This window comes from Seriola aureovittata, chromosome 4 (genome assembly GCF_021018895.1).
Source record: "Seriola aureovittata isolate HTS-2021-v1 ecotype China chromosome 4, ASM2101889v1, whole genome shotgun sequence".
In the NCBI taxonomy this organism is placed as follows: Eukaryota; Metazoa; Chordata; class Actinopteri; order Carangiformes; family Carangidae; genus Seriola; species Seriola aureovittata.
In genome coordinates, this window is record NC_079367.1 from 19,614,284 (window position 1) to 19,626,843 (window position 12,560).

The 12,560-nt window shown below is 39.0% G+C and overlaps 1 protein-coding gene across 1 annotated transcript; it reads right to left on the reverse strand.

Moving 5' to 3' along the window:
- Positions 1-5,196: 5,196 nt before the first annotated feature.
- si:ch211-229d2.5 (zona pellucida-like domain-containing protein 1) lies at positions 5,197-10,643 on the reverse strand. Its single transcript, XM_056374869.1, has 10 exons — positions 10,547-10,643; positions 9,939-10,159; positions 9,338-9,522; positions 9,163-9,235; positions 8,927-9,024; positions 7,312-7,392; positions 6,820-6,988; positions 6,624-6,726; positions 5,795-5,815; positions 5,197-5,628 (listed from the first exon to the last, which is right to left on the reverse strand). Exons 1-10 carry the CDS (start codon positions 10,641-10,643, stop codon positions 5,492-5,494), a joined length of 1,185 nt encoding a protein of 394 aa, XP_056230844.1. The 3' UTR covers positions 5,197-5,491.
- Between the last annotated feature and the right edge of the window lie 1,917 nt (positions 10,644-12,560).

Genomic DNA, 12,560 nt, shown 5'->3' on the forward strand with positions numbered 1-12,560 from the left:
CAGAGACATAAAGGTGGCGGCAGCAAGTCTCTTTAGCACAGAGGCATAATCTACATCAGGCTTTGGCCACACAGAAAATACTCATCTTATCTTGAATTTGTTTAACAATAAAAAAAAAAAAAAAAAAAAAAAGTCAATAGACTGAGTCTATTAGTGGCTGATGTAAAATTGTTCTATTTCCCAATAGACCCCACAGTACAGCCAATATTTCTCATCGGAAAATGAACATAAGGCAATTAGAGTTTACTCTGTCATAAAAAAAAGTTTATAAAATGTTTTTTCATCAAAGATATCTAAAATAATAAAAAATAAAAAAATGTTACATGTAATGCACAGACACTTTTTACGTGCCCTGGTGAAGACTATGAGTTGAAACACATAGGCACTAAGCCCATTTATTAGAGGCTCTTTACTTTTTGCAAAGCAGTGTGTATTTTTTGGTTATTGACTTATTTATTATACCAGTCACAAAGCATGTCTAACCTCTCTTTCCCTTTTTAGTTTCATCAGCACTTTGTGTCCTGACGTTTTTTTCCAGATTCTCCTGCTCGTTTTAGTGGTGTCATGGTTTGCTATGGCAGACAATTTTTGTTAGTTTTGTTTTGAACTTTTGCACCTGTTTTATTTTGTAATTGGTTTCCATGTGTGTCAGTGTTTTTGCTTCCTGTCTTGGTCCTGTGTCTGTGGTGATTGTCTGCCCCCGCCCTAATGTGTTTCACCTGTGTTCAATCACCCTTGCCTCCCTTGTCTATATAGTCCTTGTGCTTCCCTTTGTCTGTTTAGTTCAGGGTTTGTTCACGTCTGTTCATGTCTGGATTTCTGGTTAAATAAACCTGCCTGCACCGTCTCCCATGTGTTGGCTGCATTTGGGTCCAACTTACCTCGCAAACCTTGACAAGTGGCAATCAGGGTTCCTGATTTCAGGGGGGAGCTTGTCAGATCCACATAATGTACACAAAATGGTTCGAAAAAGTATCTTGCTGCTAATTTTAATAAAAGTGAGTCACACTTTTGATGCTCTTGTTCCAGTGTATTATCACAGCTAATTTCATTGTTGGCATTTAACTGAGCTGAACTCTGTGGAGTCTGATTGGCCCTAAGTTTACTCTCTATCTCTGAAATTATACCAGTCAAGTTTTTCCTTAAAGTCTGACTCCGAATCTCCATGGCAACTGATTTACTTTAGAAAATCAATGATTATCACAGGCTCAAGCGTTCATATTCGCACATCATACATTATGCTTCAAGCTACATGCCAATCAAACTGTTTTCATGAGAGGCTCAAGCTGTCTTCCCTTCCTTTGATTTGTATTTTTGTCTTACATTTTACAGTGATCAATGATTGGAAATAATCTTCCCTTGTAAGACATTTACAGTCACGTGAACACCAGCACAGAGAGTTTGGTGAAACACCCTCAACAATGCTTTTTGCTGTCCTACCTTCACCCCTTGTCTAGTCCCACTCTCAATACTAATTGGGCCAATGCTAATACAACCCCTTCGCATACACTGATACTGTACCTACGCTTGAGCATACGCTGCATTCATACTGTATCACATAAACACCAAGTGCTGACTGAGAAAATCTCATCAAGCTCTTGTTGAAATAACTAGTAGGATATTTTTTTCAAGCTCCAGTATCCACCATTTTGATGGCCGCAAGGTAGGAATAGTAAACATTTTGGGCAAAGACAGTTATTCAGTTTCTTGCCAAGAGTTAGGAGACAGTCAGTTTATCTTGGGAAACAGGTAGTCTGGCTCTTGCTACATTCCTGTCATGTGGGAATGCAAGTAAGGACAGGAAAGATTCCCATAGTTAAAGGACTTGTGAACATTCAACATTCATCAAATAACTCGACAGTTATGTCAGTTTTACATTTTCTGATTCATGATGGATAGTCTAAAAAAGCATAAAAATTGATTCAGCAGAACCAGAGATATCATCTTTTTTTTCCCATTAATTCTTCTACCATGTCAAAACCTGGTACCTACATTGCCCATAATTCAACTTGACCACTGACAGTTCAGTTGGAGATTTGAATGTGTTATACTAGGTTTACAAGACCTGTAAACAGACCTTTAAATCTTGGTTTAATTAAATAGAACAGACTTTTGCCAATATAAGACATCCATGGTTGATATTGTTCAAACTTAGAGCTGTCAGAAAAGTCTGACTTTCCTTGTCGCAATTACAGCTTGAATGGATACACTTATTCACTTTCTTGCTGAGAGTTACTGTAGATGAATAGATCAACACAACTATCATATCCGTCCATTAGCTGAAGCTAGGAAATAGTTAACTAGAAGCTCAGCACAATGGAAATGGAGATTGGGGGAGAAAACTAGCCTATAGCCAAGTTAAGCTTAGCATGAGGCGTGGAATTGAGGCTCTGTGCAAAGGTAGCAAAATGTGACGAGCAGCACCTCTGAATAACTAAACTAAACGAGATATAACGTGTTAATCGGTGAGCTGGAACCAAGGCTAGCTGTTTCCACTGTTTATGCTATGCTAAGATAAGTTAACAGTGTCTCTAGTTTAGCTTTAGGTTCAGCTAACAGACAGATATGACAGTAGTGTCCATCATCTCATTGACATAACTTTTGGCAAAAAATTAAATAAATGTATTTCTTAAAATGTTGAACTACTCTGTAAAATAGAAGCAGGATGAAGCAAAGACATGTTGCCCTGGTCTCTCGTTCTTCTGCTTTTTCTGATATGACGTGAACATGACATTACACTCTGCTCACAGTTTCCAAGCTTCAGTCATTACAAAAGGTTAATGGAACAGCCGGACCTTCCAGCAGAGTACCTTTGTTAAGTTTTTCACATTTACCTGCCTTGAACCCATATCAGCTATTTTTTTTTTTTTTTTTTTTTGGCACATTAGCACATCACATCAGCCTATTAGCACAACTGTCACACTGTCACAGTTTATTCAAAGTCATCATATTCCATGAGTCTTATTGTTCATATGCCTGCCCTAAATTACAGCTGGTCCATCAATTTTTCATGATTTTGCTGTCCACTAAAGCTAATGTATAGCCCACAGAAAGACTCATATGCATATTAATTAGAATTTAAATGACAGGACAATTACTCTTTCAGCTGAGGCCAAAAACCGACCAAAACGTTGAGGCTGATAAAAAATAAAAAAAAAAGACCACAGTTTCATTCTCATATAGAGATTTCATGCCTTTTGCAGAAAATAGTCTGAAATAAACAGTTTTAATAGCAGCAATACAAGTGCTGCGTACAAAGATGTATCACAACATGAGTTGACTTTAAATATGATAAGATACAATAAATATGCACTGTCAGGAGCAACATGCAGCAACTGCAATACAAATTTCTAGCTGCTCTTCACTCCGTTTCCCCCACGGCTATTAACATTTTAGAGGGCAAAGCAGCTGGATCCAAAGGTTAATGTCCACACCATTAGAGAGCAACAGAGCATGCGTTTATCCCTGTTTTTTTAATTAAATTACAGGGAACTCACAAAGGGTGATTTGTCCACAACATACAGTTACTGCAGTCCTAATGGAGCACTAACTTCCAGCTCAGCTGATTTATCCCCCTTATTTTTCAAAGTGGGTCGTCTTGTCGTGGAGTTTGTCATGGCCTACTTAACAAGACAGGAACTTGTAATTAGATCATTTGTCAAGCCAGCTGATTGCTTTGCTTGTTCATTTTAGGGTGTACATGAGGAGACATCCCGCTTTTTCGCTGGGTCACTCAGAAAAACATCAATCTTACCTTCTCATGACCACATAAACCAGAAATACAGGCAGCCCATGAACTTTCCAACCCTTCAGACGGCTGATACAACTTAGCTTTGAGGAGAAATACGCAAAAGAAAAAAAAAGTCCTGATCCTGATTGGAAACTGATATCTTGATTCTCATGCACTACATTTCTAGCTGCTGACCTATCCACAACATGAATTAATTAAACGCACTGTGGGCAGGTACACAGTTGAGAGAGTGCTGAAAATATCAGATTTAAAAAAATGGTGATTAGACACCCTCTAGTGGAGGATCATTACAAAAACATCACTCCATAAACCTCAACACAAACTTTCATAAGTCCTCTGTGCTTCTACAGCAAAGCACACCAAACCTCAAAGTGAAGGAATCTCCAGGAAGTATGAATTTGAAACACTGATATTCATATTGAACAGCTCCACTTTTTGTACAATCTGTATTCCTTCAGTTATAAAACAACACAGAAGTGTGTGTTCCAGTTATACTCAGACTGATGAATTAATCCTTTTCATTTCCTTTAAATCCCCAGACTGAACTGTAGATAACCAAAGCCTTCTTGTATGTTTGTTTCATGTGGACTGTGAAATGCTCTCTAACATATAGGGTTGTAGCATGGAGCATGTGGAGTGTCTGCTGTTGGAAGACATAACCCTCTTGTTTCATATCCTGCAAGTTTTAATAGTAATGATTCGTGCGTGACAAGAAAATAATGGCACAAATATACACAGCAGCATACAAACTTTCTCAGAAAAGTTGCCACAGTATATTATACATTAGTACAAGGATAACAACTAAGTAAATTCCCCTGATATTATGCAGGCTTGAAAACCTCATACATAACAAGTAAATTCTGTAAATAAACAACTAAATTTACCTGCTCATTCTTTTGGTATCATTACATTTAATACGATACCTTTTTTTTTTTCTTTTTTACAGTAAACCATGTCGTCAGTATGACCAGCAGAATGCAGGGCAATGTCACACTCATTTTACATCTAAAATTTAATTAATTACAGACATGTTTCTACATACATCATGCAACATGTCACAAAATAAAGTATGCTGCTTGTAAAACCATCACAAGTAGAAACTGTTACAGTGTGAGTAATCCTCCATCTATGTCATTCAGGTTCATGTTTATTCATGGACTGCATGTCAAATAAACAAGAAGTCTGAGTACTTGAATCAAAGAATATTTACATGCTGACAGTAAACCAAATTTAATGTGAGACAAAAATGCAAATATTCTAATATATTACCATCATTTTACGTGCTTTGCAAAGTTATAGGAATAGTTCAACATTGTGGAAATTGTGCATTTTTGTTTTCTTGACAAAAGTCATTTGAGAAGGTTGATGCCACCTTCATGACTGTTGTATCTTAAGTCTCAGTAATTAACATCCTGTATCTTGTTTTCTTAATCCATTCCCAAAATGTGAAACTATTCTTTAAGATGACAGCTCAATTTCTCTCTTTCTTTCTTTCTTTCTTTCTTTCTTTCTTTCCACCACAATACCACCATTATTGAGACTTCACCTTCCATAACTTGTAAGAGTCTGTGAAGGATTGGAAAGAAACATTAAGTGCTCTAATCAATAGTCTGGTTCAGTACAGCAGAGTCCTACATACATTCATTATGCACCTCCACCAGTATGTGAATGTCATACTGTCAAACTCATTATGTCATTTAGCCTGTGCTGACCCCTGTTTATCAACGTTGCGGGCTGCTGCTAGCTTAGCTGCTTCAGTTTTCGATAAAAAGATGCCGCCATCAAAATGGCTGCCAGCCCTATCACAATGAGGACGGCCACGGCAATTCCCAGGCCAACAGACGCGCCCATGCCATCAGACTGGCCACCAGACAGCGCTGTGCACAAATGAGAGTGACACCATTTATTTCAACAGACAAAATAGAAGACGTTATGACTTGATGCAGATAAGAAATGTTTTTTCATTTCTGGAGGAATCGAATTAGAAGAAACTTTGTGAATGGCTGTTCTCATGGCAGTCAAGTGAGTAAATAACATACTTACCCTCTTCTTTGGAGAGAATGGCTGCAAGGAAGACAGAAACAGTCAGTATTTCATTATGAGTGATATTCTCATTTCATATATTCATATTTTGGATATTATTATTAGAGATTAAAAGCAAAAAAGAAAAGTCGGAGACATGTGATGAGTCGCGTAAAACTACACATTTGTTGAAACTATTACACACTATTATACAGGTGCCTGATCATTAAAAAAAAAAAAAAGTTTAAAGACAGGAGTCAGGATATTTTTCTAACCTTTCTGTAAACTGTCATATCTGTGTGTTAAGTATGAAGAAACAGCCTGCACAGTTAGCTTAGCTTAGCATTAAGACTGGGGACAAAAGGCCTACCGACACCCCCATGTGAAACCACAACTTTGCCTCGGTAACTCTGTACTTTAACCCTCGTATTCAACATTTATACTACTACTGATTTTTGCATAGATTAATCAAACAAGATGATAATGTGTTGATCATGGAGGAGGAAGGTTTGCTGTTTCCTCCTGTTGCTTTTTATACTGAGCCAAGCTAGCCGGCTGTTACCTTTAACTTCCATTTTAGCTGACAGATATGAGAGTGGTGTCAATCTTTTCATCCATCTCTCAGCAAGAAAGTGAATAAGCACATTTCTCAAAATGTCAAACTTAAGTTTTGTAGATCACAGCCACCCGAGTGATGTTTGTATAGAGGTACATAATGTCATGTCAGTGGTTTCAATGAGGAAGATCTCTGTTAGAAAGAAGCATTGCCTTGTTAAAGCTACAGGGAGCCATCACCACAGTGTAGGGATCATTTGTCTGACTCTACTTTGCACAAAAAGAAGGTACATACGGTTCTCTGTCTTGGCCCTTATAGCCACTGTGAGCACAGACGGCTCAGTGATGCTCTCCTGGACGACAGTGGTCTCCACACTCCTCCTCTTCCTGTTGCATTGCTGTGGATCAGACCAGTTGGAGACACATGAGTTGACGAGGATCTGGCTGGAGCTGGAGATTTGGGTTTGAAATACATGCGGAGGCCTTCGTACCTTGAAGGTGCTGCAAGTGCTTCTCTCGCAGAGCCGGGTAATGCAGTGCAGATAGTAGGTGGAGATGGTCTCATTCTGCTGCTCAATGAAGCGGAACGCAGGGAAGTGGAAGCGGGCCTGTTGGCTATCCCCGTTTTCCAGCATGGTGGTCAGCTGATCTATGGAGCACCTTTCAATAAAAGGCGAACCTCACAACTGCCCCATTTGCACATCACACGGATACATACAGGCAGTGTATTAATGATAGAAAGACAGGGAGACAAAATCTAGTCTAGGGCTCCCTTTGGATTTGGATGTAGCTCTGATTTACTTATTACATTGGAGGAGAGGGAAACCTGCAGATATGTGTAAAGATTTAAGTTTAAAGCTCGACTGCTGGACCGAGAAAACATTATCAGGCCTCGATGGACTGGAAGAAATTCACAAGTTACAAAAAGTAGGCAGCTCACACTTTTCTGCCAAAAAAAAGTATTAAGTGTTGTTCTGACTTACGAGACAAACAGGTTAAAGGAGGTGGAGTTTGTGGGCTGCGGAGACACTGAGGCGTAGCATCGGTCCAGAAGAACAAAGTACCTGTGGAGAAAGAATGAGGTCCCCAGCACCGAGTCAGAGACTCCAGGTCACAGGTGGAATCCTCAAATTTACAATCTATCAAGACAGAGTAATGTGGTTGGAGACTAGGAGGTCGAAAAGGTCTATTTATTTATCCATTCAATCAGGATTCTTATGCATTACCAACATCCAACACCTGTAATTATCAAACTGCCAAAAGAGAAATTTTAGACTTATTCCTCCTCACAGACTTCAGAATAAAAGATGTCCATCAAATTTGTTATGACTTAAAAACGCTTGAGGCTGATGGCGGTTTCCAGAGGTTGCTTAAGTTGGTCAGGAGCTTATCACAGATGACTGCAGTATGGAAACAGAGGTGATCACACACTAACTAAGACATGCCTTGGAGGGAATGTACAAAATATCAGGATGGTCATGATGAATAATAGATTAGCTGAAGTGAAGAATAAAGAATAAAGCTTCCCCTTCTCTCTTTCCCTGCTTCTCCATTGTCTGCATGTGTCAGTGTGATACTAAACTGTCCATATTATAGTATCTGATTTTTTTTTTTTTTTACTGCTTCAGTTGGGTTTTCCTTTTGTTCCCATTTTAGACAATTTCCCATCATTTCATCTTTATTTCTATATCCTCAAAAAGAAAAAGATTGATGTTAAATTCGTGTTAAATAGGCTACTACTGCAGATATTAAGCATTTCACACAAATAAAATGATATTAAAAAAATGTGCAGAATAACAAATCAATAAGTAAACTAGTATAGTATAGTAAACTATAAATGTGTCTTCTTCCTACCACTAAAATAAGAACTTCTTATCACTTCTTACGTCTGATCAGCAAAATACACTTAAACTATCAAAGTAAAAGAAAAAGGTCCTTTGTGAGTGATTTATCATTTTACAGTTATATTACAGTTACATTACTAAAACTGATGTATTAGTGTATAACCACCATTTACTGTAGTAGCTAGTCAATGTGGAATTTTAAATTCCTTATATAAAGTTTGGTATTTTAGTCCACTGGTTTTCAAGCTAGAGCTCGAGCCCTCCAAGGGTCTTAAGAGAAATCTGAGGGCTTGTGAAAATCTTTCAATTTTTATCTAATTTGCTTCTTTTTGTGAAGCATTGAATAATTTGACCTCTTTGGACCTCAAACTGTTCCTTACATTAAAAAAGGGTGAATATCTCTTTTGTAGAACTGCTAACAAATTATAGACACATGAAACATGACAAAAGGTCACAACTCTGAGTTCACAACTTCTGGTTCATTCTTTATAATATAATAATATAATAATAATATTGTATTTCACAAGCTGATGTTTTTGTTGTAATGTTGTGATGTAAATTTGTATCTAGAGTTCATAATATGCGGAGTAAAAAGTACAACATTTCCCTCTGAAATGCAGTAGAGCAGTTGTATGCAGTACTTGAGTGAATGTACTTAGTTAATGTAATACTTCAAAGTTTGATAAATACAGCTCCCGGTCTGAAGCAGACAAAGAAAAAGCCGCAGATGTGATATAATGATAATGGTTCTTACTGTGATGTCAGGTTGGCTGCAACCACCTGCACGTAGATGTCTGTTCTCAGTTCGACACCCAGAGGTGGCATAGCGAGGGGCGTGGTGTAATTTTGATCCTGGCAGAGGAAGAGAAGAACAATTGAAAATTGAGATCCAAAATTATACAAGCTGTTACATAAAATTAATCTCCTAGAGTTACAATTTACATTGGCCCCAGGTGGAAATGAGTGTGTGAGACAGGTGTAAGGTGGCACCTGGTACAAGGTCATGCTGAGAGTACTGATGAAGCTCCCATTGTTGTCTTTCAGAGCAATGGAGGAGGATGACCTGCGAGGAGAAAAGGAATCAAACCGCGCTTCTCATGCAAGAGTGAAATGCAAGAGGTGTTGATGTATGTTTTCAACCCACATATTTTAACTGTGCACTTACACATCCACCTGGGTGTTGTTGATGAGGTACTCCAGTGGATAAGCACATGAGTAGTAATACTTGAGCTCTGCATTGTAGGTGATTGTCCCGATAGTGGGGTCAAAGGATCGTACCACCCCACTGACGTTGACGGTCTGGATGTTGGAGAAGTCTGAGAATATTCCGGTCCCTGGTGCGCTCGTGGTCTGAGGAATTATTTAAGAGAAACATAATTATTTAAGAAATAGTTAAATATAAATGGTGGCCAACGTCTCTCGGCACAGCAGGCAGCAGTGATGAAATCACAACAAGAAAGTGGAACAAGTCTCTTAACTTTCTCATTCCCCTCAGAAAGGAGGCTGGTGGGAGTGCGTCTATGTGTGTTACATGAAGTCAAGAGCGGAGTGATTCATCTTATTTGCTGTATTTCTGGCTGAAATCCTCTTATTTCTACCCTGAACGTTTTTCTTTTCCGCCTCCTCTTGCTGGGGCGAAGAACACGGTATTCAGACACCCTTTCAGTTTCCTTAATCTGCTCTAACCCTCCTCAGCTAAAGGTTAACAAGCTCCATGATCACAATCCCTCGAGACTTGAAATCAGGATACTTGATGCAATACTCACCAAGAAATTACTCCCGCAGGCGTTTCCTACTCTGATGGGGAAGCTGAATCTGACCACAGGAGGTGCCACCGAGGTGTCCAGCGTCCCCTGACAGTCCGTATTGTCCCGGATGCGGTTCAGGATTAGTAAGCTCGCGTTGTATCCGGTGTAGATAGCCGGGCAGATTTGGATAGCCAGCTCAATGGCAGATGTGCCACACACCACGGTAATATCAGTGTATTCTGATGACGATGAAGTTGACGTTATCATTGAAACATATTGAAATGATTTTCATTCATATGAATAGAATTTAGCAATTCAGAACCTAGCTCAACATACAAACTACACAATGTACAATTCATGGGCACATATTATAGTAAAGAAAAATACAATAAAAAAGGTAAAAGATTATATTTAAAAAAAATAGTTGCACCAGAACTAAATTGTTTAAACAAGTCTGTTTAAACATCTATGTTTCCGCTGTATACTCTACCGAGTGTGCTAATTAAATATCTGGATGAAAACTAAAATCAATACGGCCTTCCTAAAGGTCTACATCTGAACTAAAATCAATACGACCCCTTCAGCCTGAAACCAGAATGTGAGACTGAAGGTCACAGTCATCTTACCTGGTCTTCTGGCAAACACTCCGCAGTCAGATACGCTGAGGGCCTCTCGGCCCGCAATACACAGGGAGGTCAAGATAAGGAAGTTGAATAAAGCCATCTCCCTGCTCTGGCCTCTGTGAAAAAGCTGAGGCAAACACAACAGATGTCAAACACAGCAAAAACTAAAAATAAAAAAAAAATCCAGCACAATGTAGAAGAAAAAAAATCCATTGAGGTAATTTTAATGTAAAAAAAATTAGATGCTTAATCCAGAGCTGTCAATCAAGGAAACTTTTCTGTTATCTTAGCCAGGATCTTACCTCCTCAGTCCCTTTGCTGGTTTAGGATAAGAGAGCAGTGGGCTGTTTTATATATGGTGAACACGAGCGCTGTGTGGTCACATCACTGTTTTAGGATTGGATGGAAACAGGGTCAATGTCACTTTGGTGGGGCTGTCTCAGTTTGTGTGAACAATTCAGTTTTTGTGGCTGAGGTACCGTGGTCCTTTCCTGGAGGCAAATGATGAAACCAAACACAGTGCCCTTCAAAGTTACATGCTTAAACAATGTCCATAAGGCTTTGTGACTCTGTGTGTGAAATGCAGCCCCCTTTGCCTACTAATATGAAACTTAATAAAGTAACGGTATGTATGGTTTCTATTCAGCTGAGACCTCACGCACAATAGAGGAAAGAGGCCCTGTTGTCTTCTGAGGTGTTTGTTGGTTTAATGTAACTGGGATGACCCTTAATTTGACAGATTGGCACAAAAGAGCTTTTGATGCTCATAATTTAGTCACGTTACTGGCAGCAAACATTTTAGTCACACTGAAAACGTGACTGACATTCATCATGTTTAAGCCGTGCGTAACTACAAGATCTATGTCAGAATATTTGTGCTTAAGAGTAAAACTGGAAATTCCCATTTATTTGGAGCATCATTTAAAATTGTGTTAATGTAGAAGTTTAACTGAAAGAAGATGATTGAAGGACAGTTAGAAACCTGATCTTGTCAGGTGAGCCACCTGGGAAGAGAAAGCTCTGATTGGGGTCAAGTTGGAGGATGGGCGTCTCCGACAACCTTTTGTCATACGCACGAAACTACACTGTCAAATGCAGGACACGTTGTTATTGTCATGATGTGTGCTCTTAAATATGCTGAGAGACGTTCTGACCTCTCGCCCACACACACCCACATATATGTGTTCCTCAAGGTCTTTACAAAATAAGTTTTCTTTGCTCTTGACTCACCTGAACTTGGCTTCAACTTTCAAAGCCAAATCCCAGCCTCATTTCCATGGGGGGGTGGGGGGTTTAATCAATTATCACTGATAGTAAACTGAGAGGGGGGATGATTGCATTGTGATGCTGAATACATCACAAAATGGCTGTTGAAATGAGGGATTAGGGTGATAAAGAGCAGTGAATGCAACAGAGCCGCGCGGGTCACAAAAACAACCGCAGAGGAGGACACGTGATACTCAGCTGCCGCCAACAGACATTTATATAGGTCATCGGAAAAGAAAATCAATACGGCAAAAATTGAAAGATTAATTCTGGCAGTGATCAAATGAGCTCTGGCAGTGCCTGGTATTTTTGTTCATTTTCCTGGAGACTGGACACCCACGAGGCCACGACATTTGGAAAACTTTCACAGATAAGACCAAAGAAAAGTTGTACATACAAATTATTTTCATGAGCTAAATTTGTGGATATGCATTTTTCAGATGAGCCACCAAGTTTTTCAGTGGTACATTTAGTTTATGAACTAGAAGGTTTCCTCCACCCATTAAGGTACAACTCAGCTAATGAGAAAAATTCACAATCACCACGTGTTTTTCACTCGACAGCAAAGATCTGCTTAACAAAAATGGTGAATAGGTCAATTATACAATTTTCAGACACATCTTTAAATCCACGAAACCAGTCGTGATTTTAATATAAGAGTTCAGTTCAGTGGGATTGTTCTTGACCTTCGAAACAACAGCTGATAAAACAACTTCAACTCAAGGTCTACTTACTCTATTCAAGAGCTTTC

Excerpts from the sequence above, each read along its gene's own strand:
- si:ch211-229d2.5 (XM_056374869.1), bottom strand. The coding sequence starts at position 10,643 with ATGGCTTTATTCAACTTCCTTATCTTGACCTCCCTGTGTATTGCGGGC. Across the intron at positions 9,523-9,938 it reads CCTGCGGGAGTAATTTCTTG|ACCACGAGCGCACCAGGGAC; the intron begins GTGAGTATTGCA and ends ATAATTCCTCAG. Across the intron at positions 5,816-6,623 it reads AAGGGCCAAGACAGAGAACC|CCATTCTCTCCAAAGAAGAG; the intron begins GTATGTACCTTC and ends TCTTCCTTGCAG.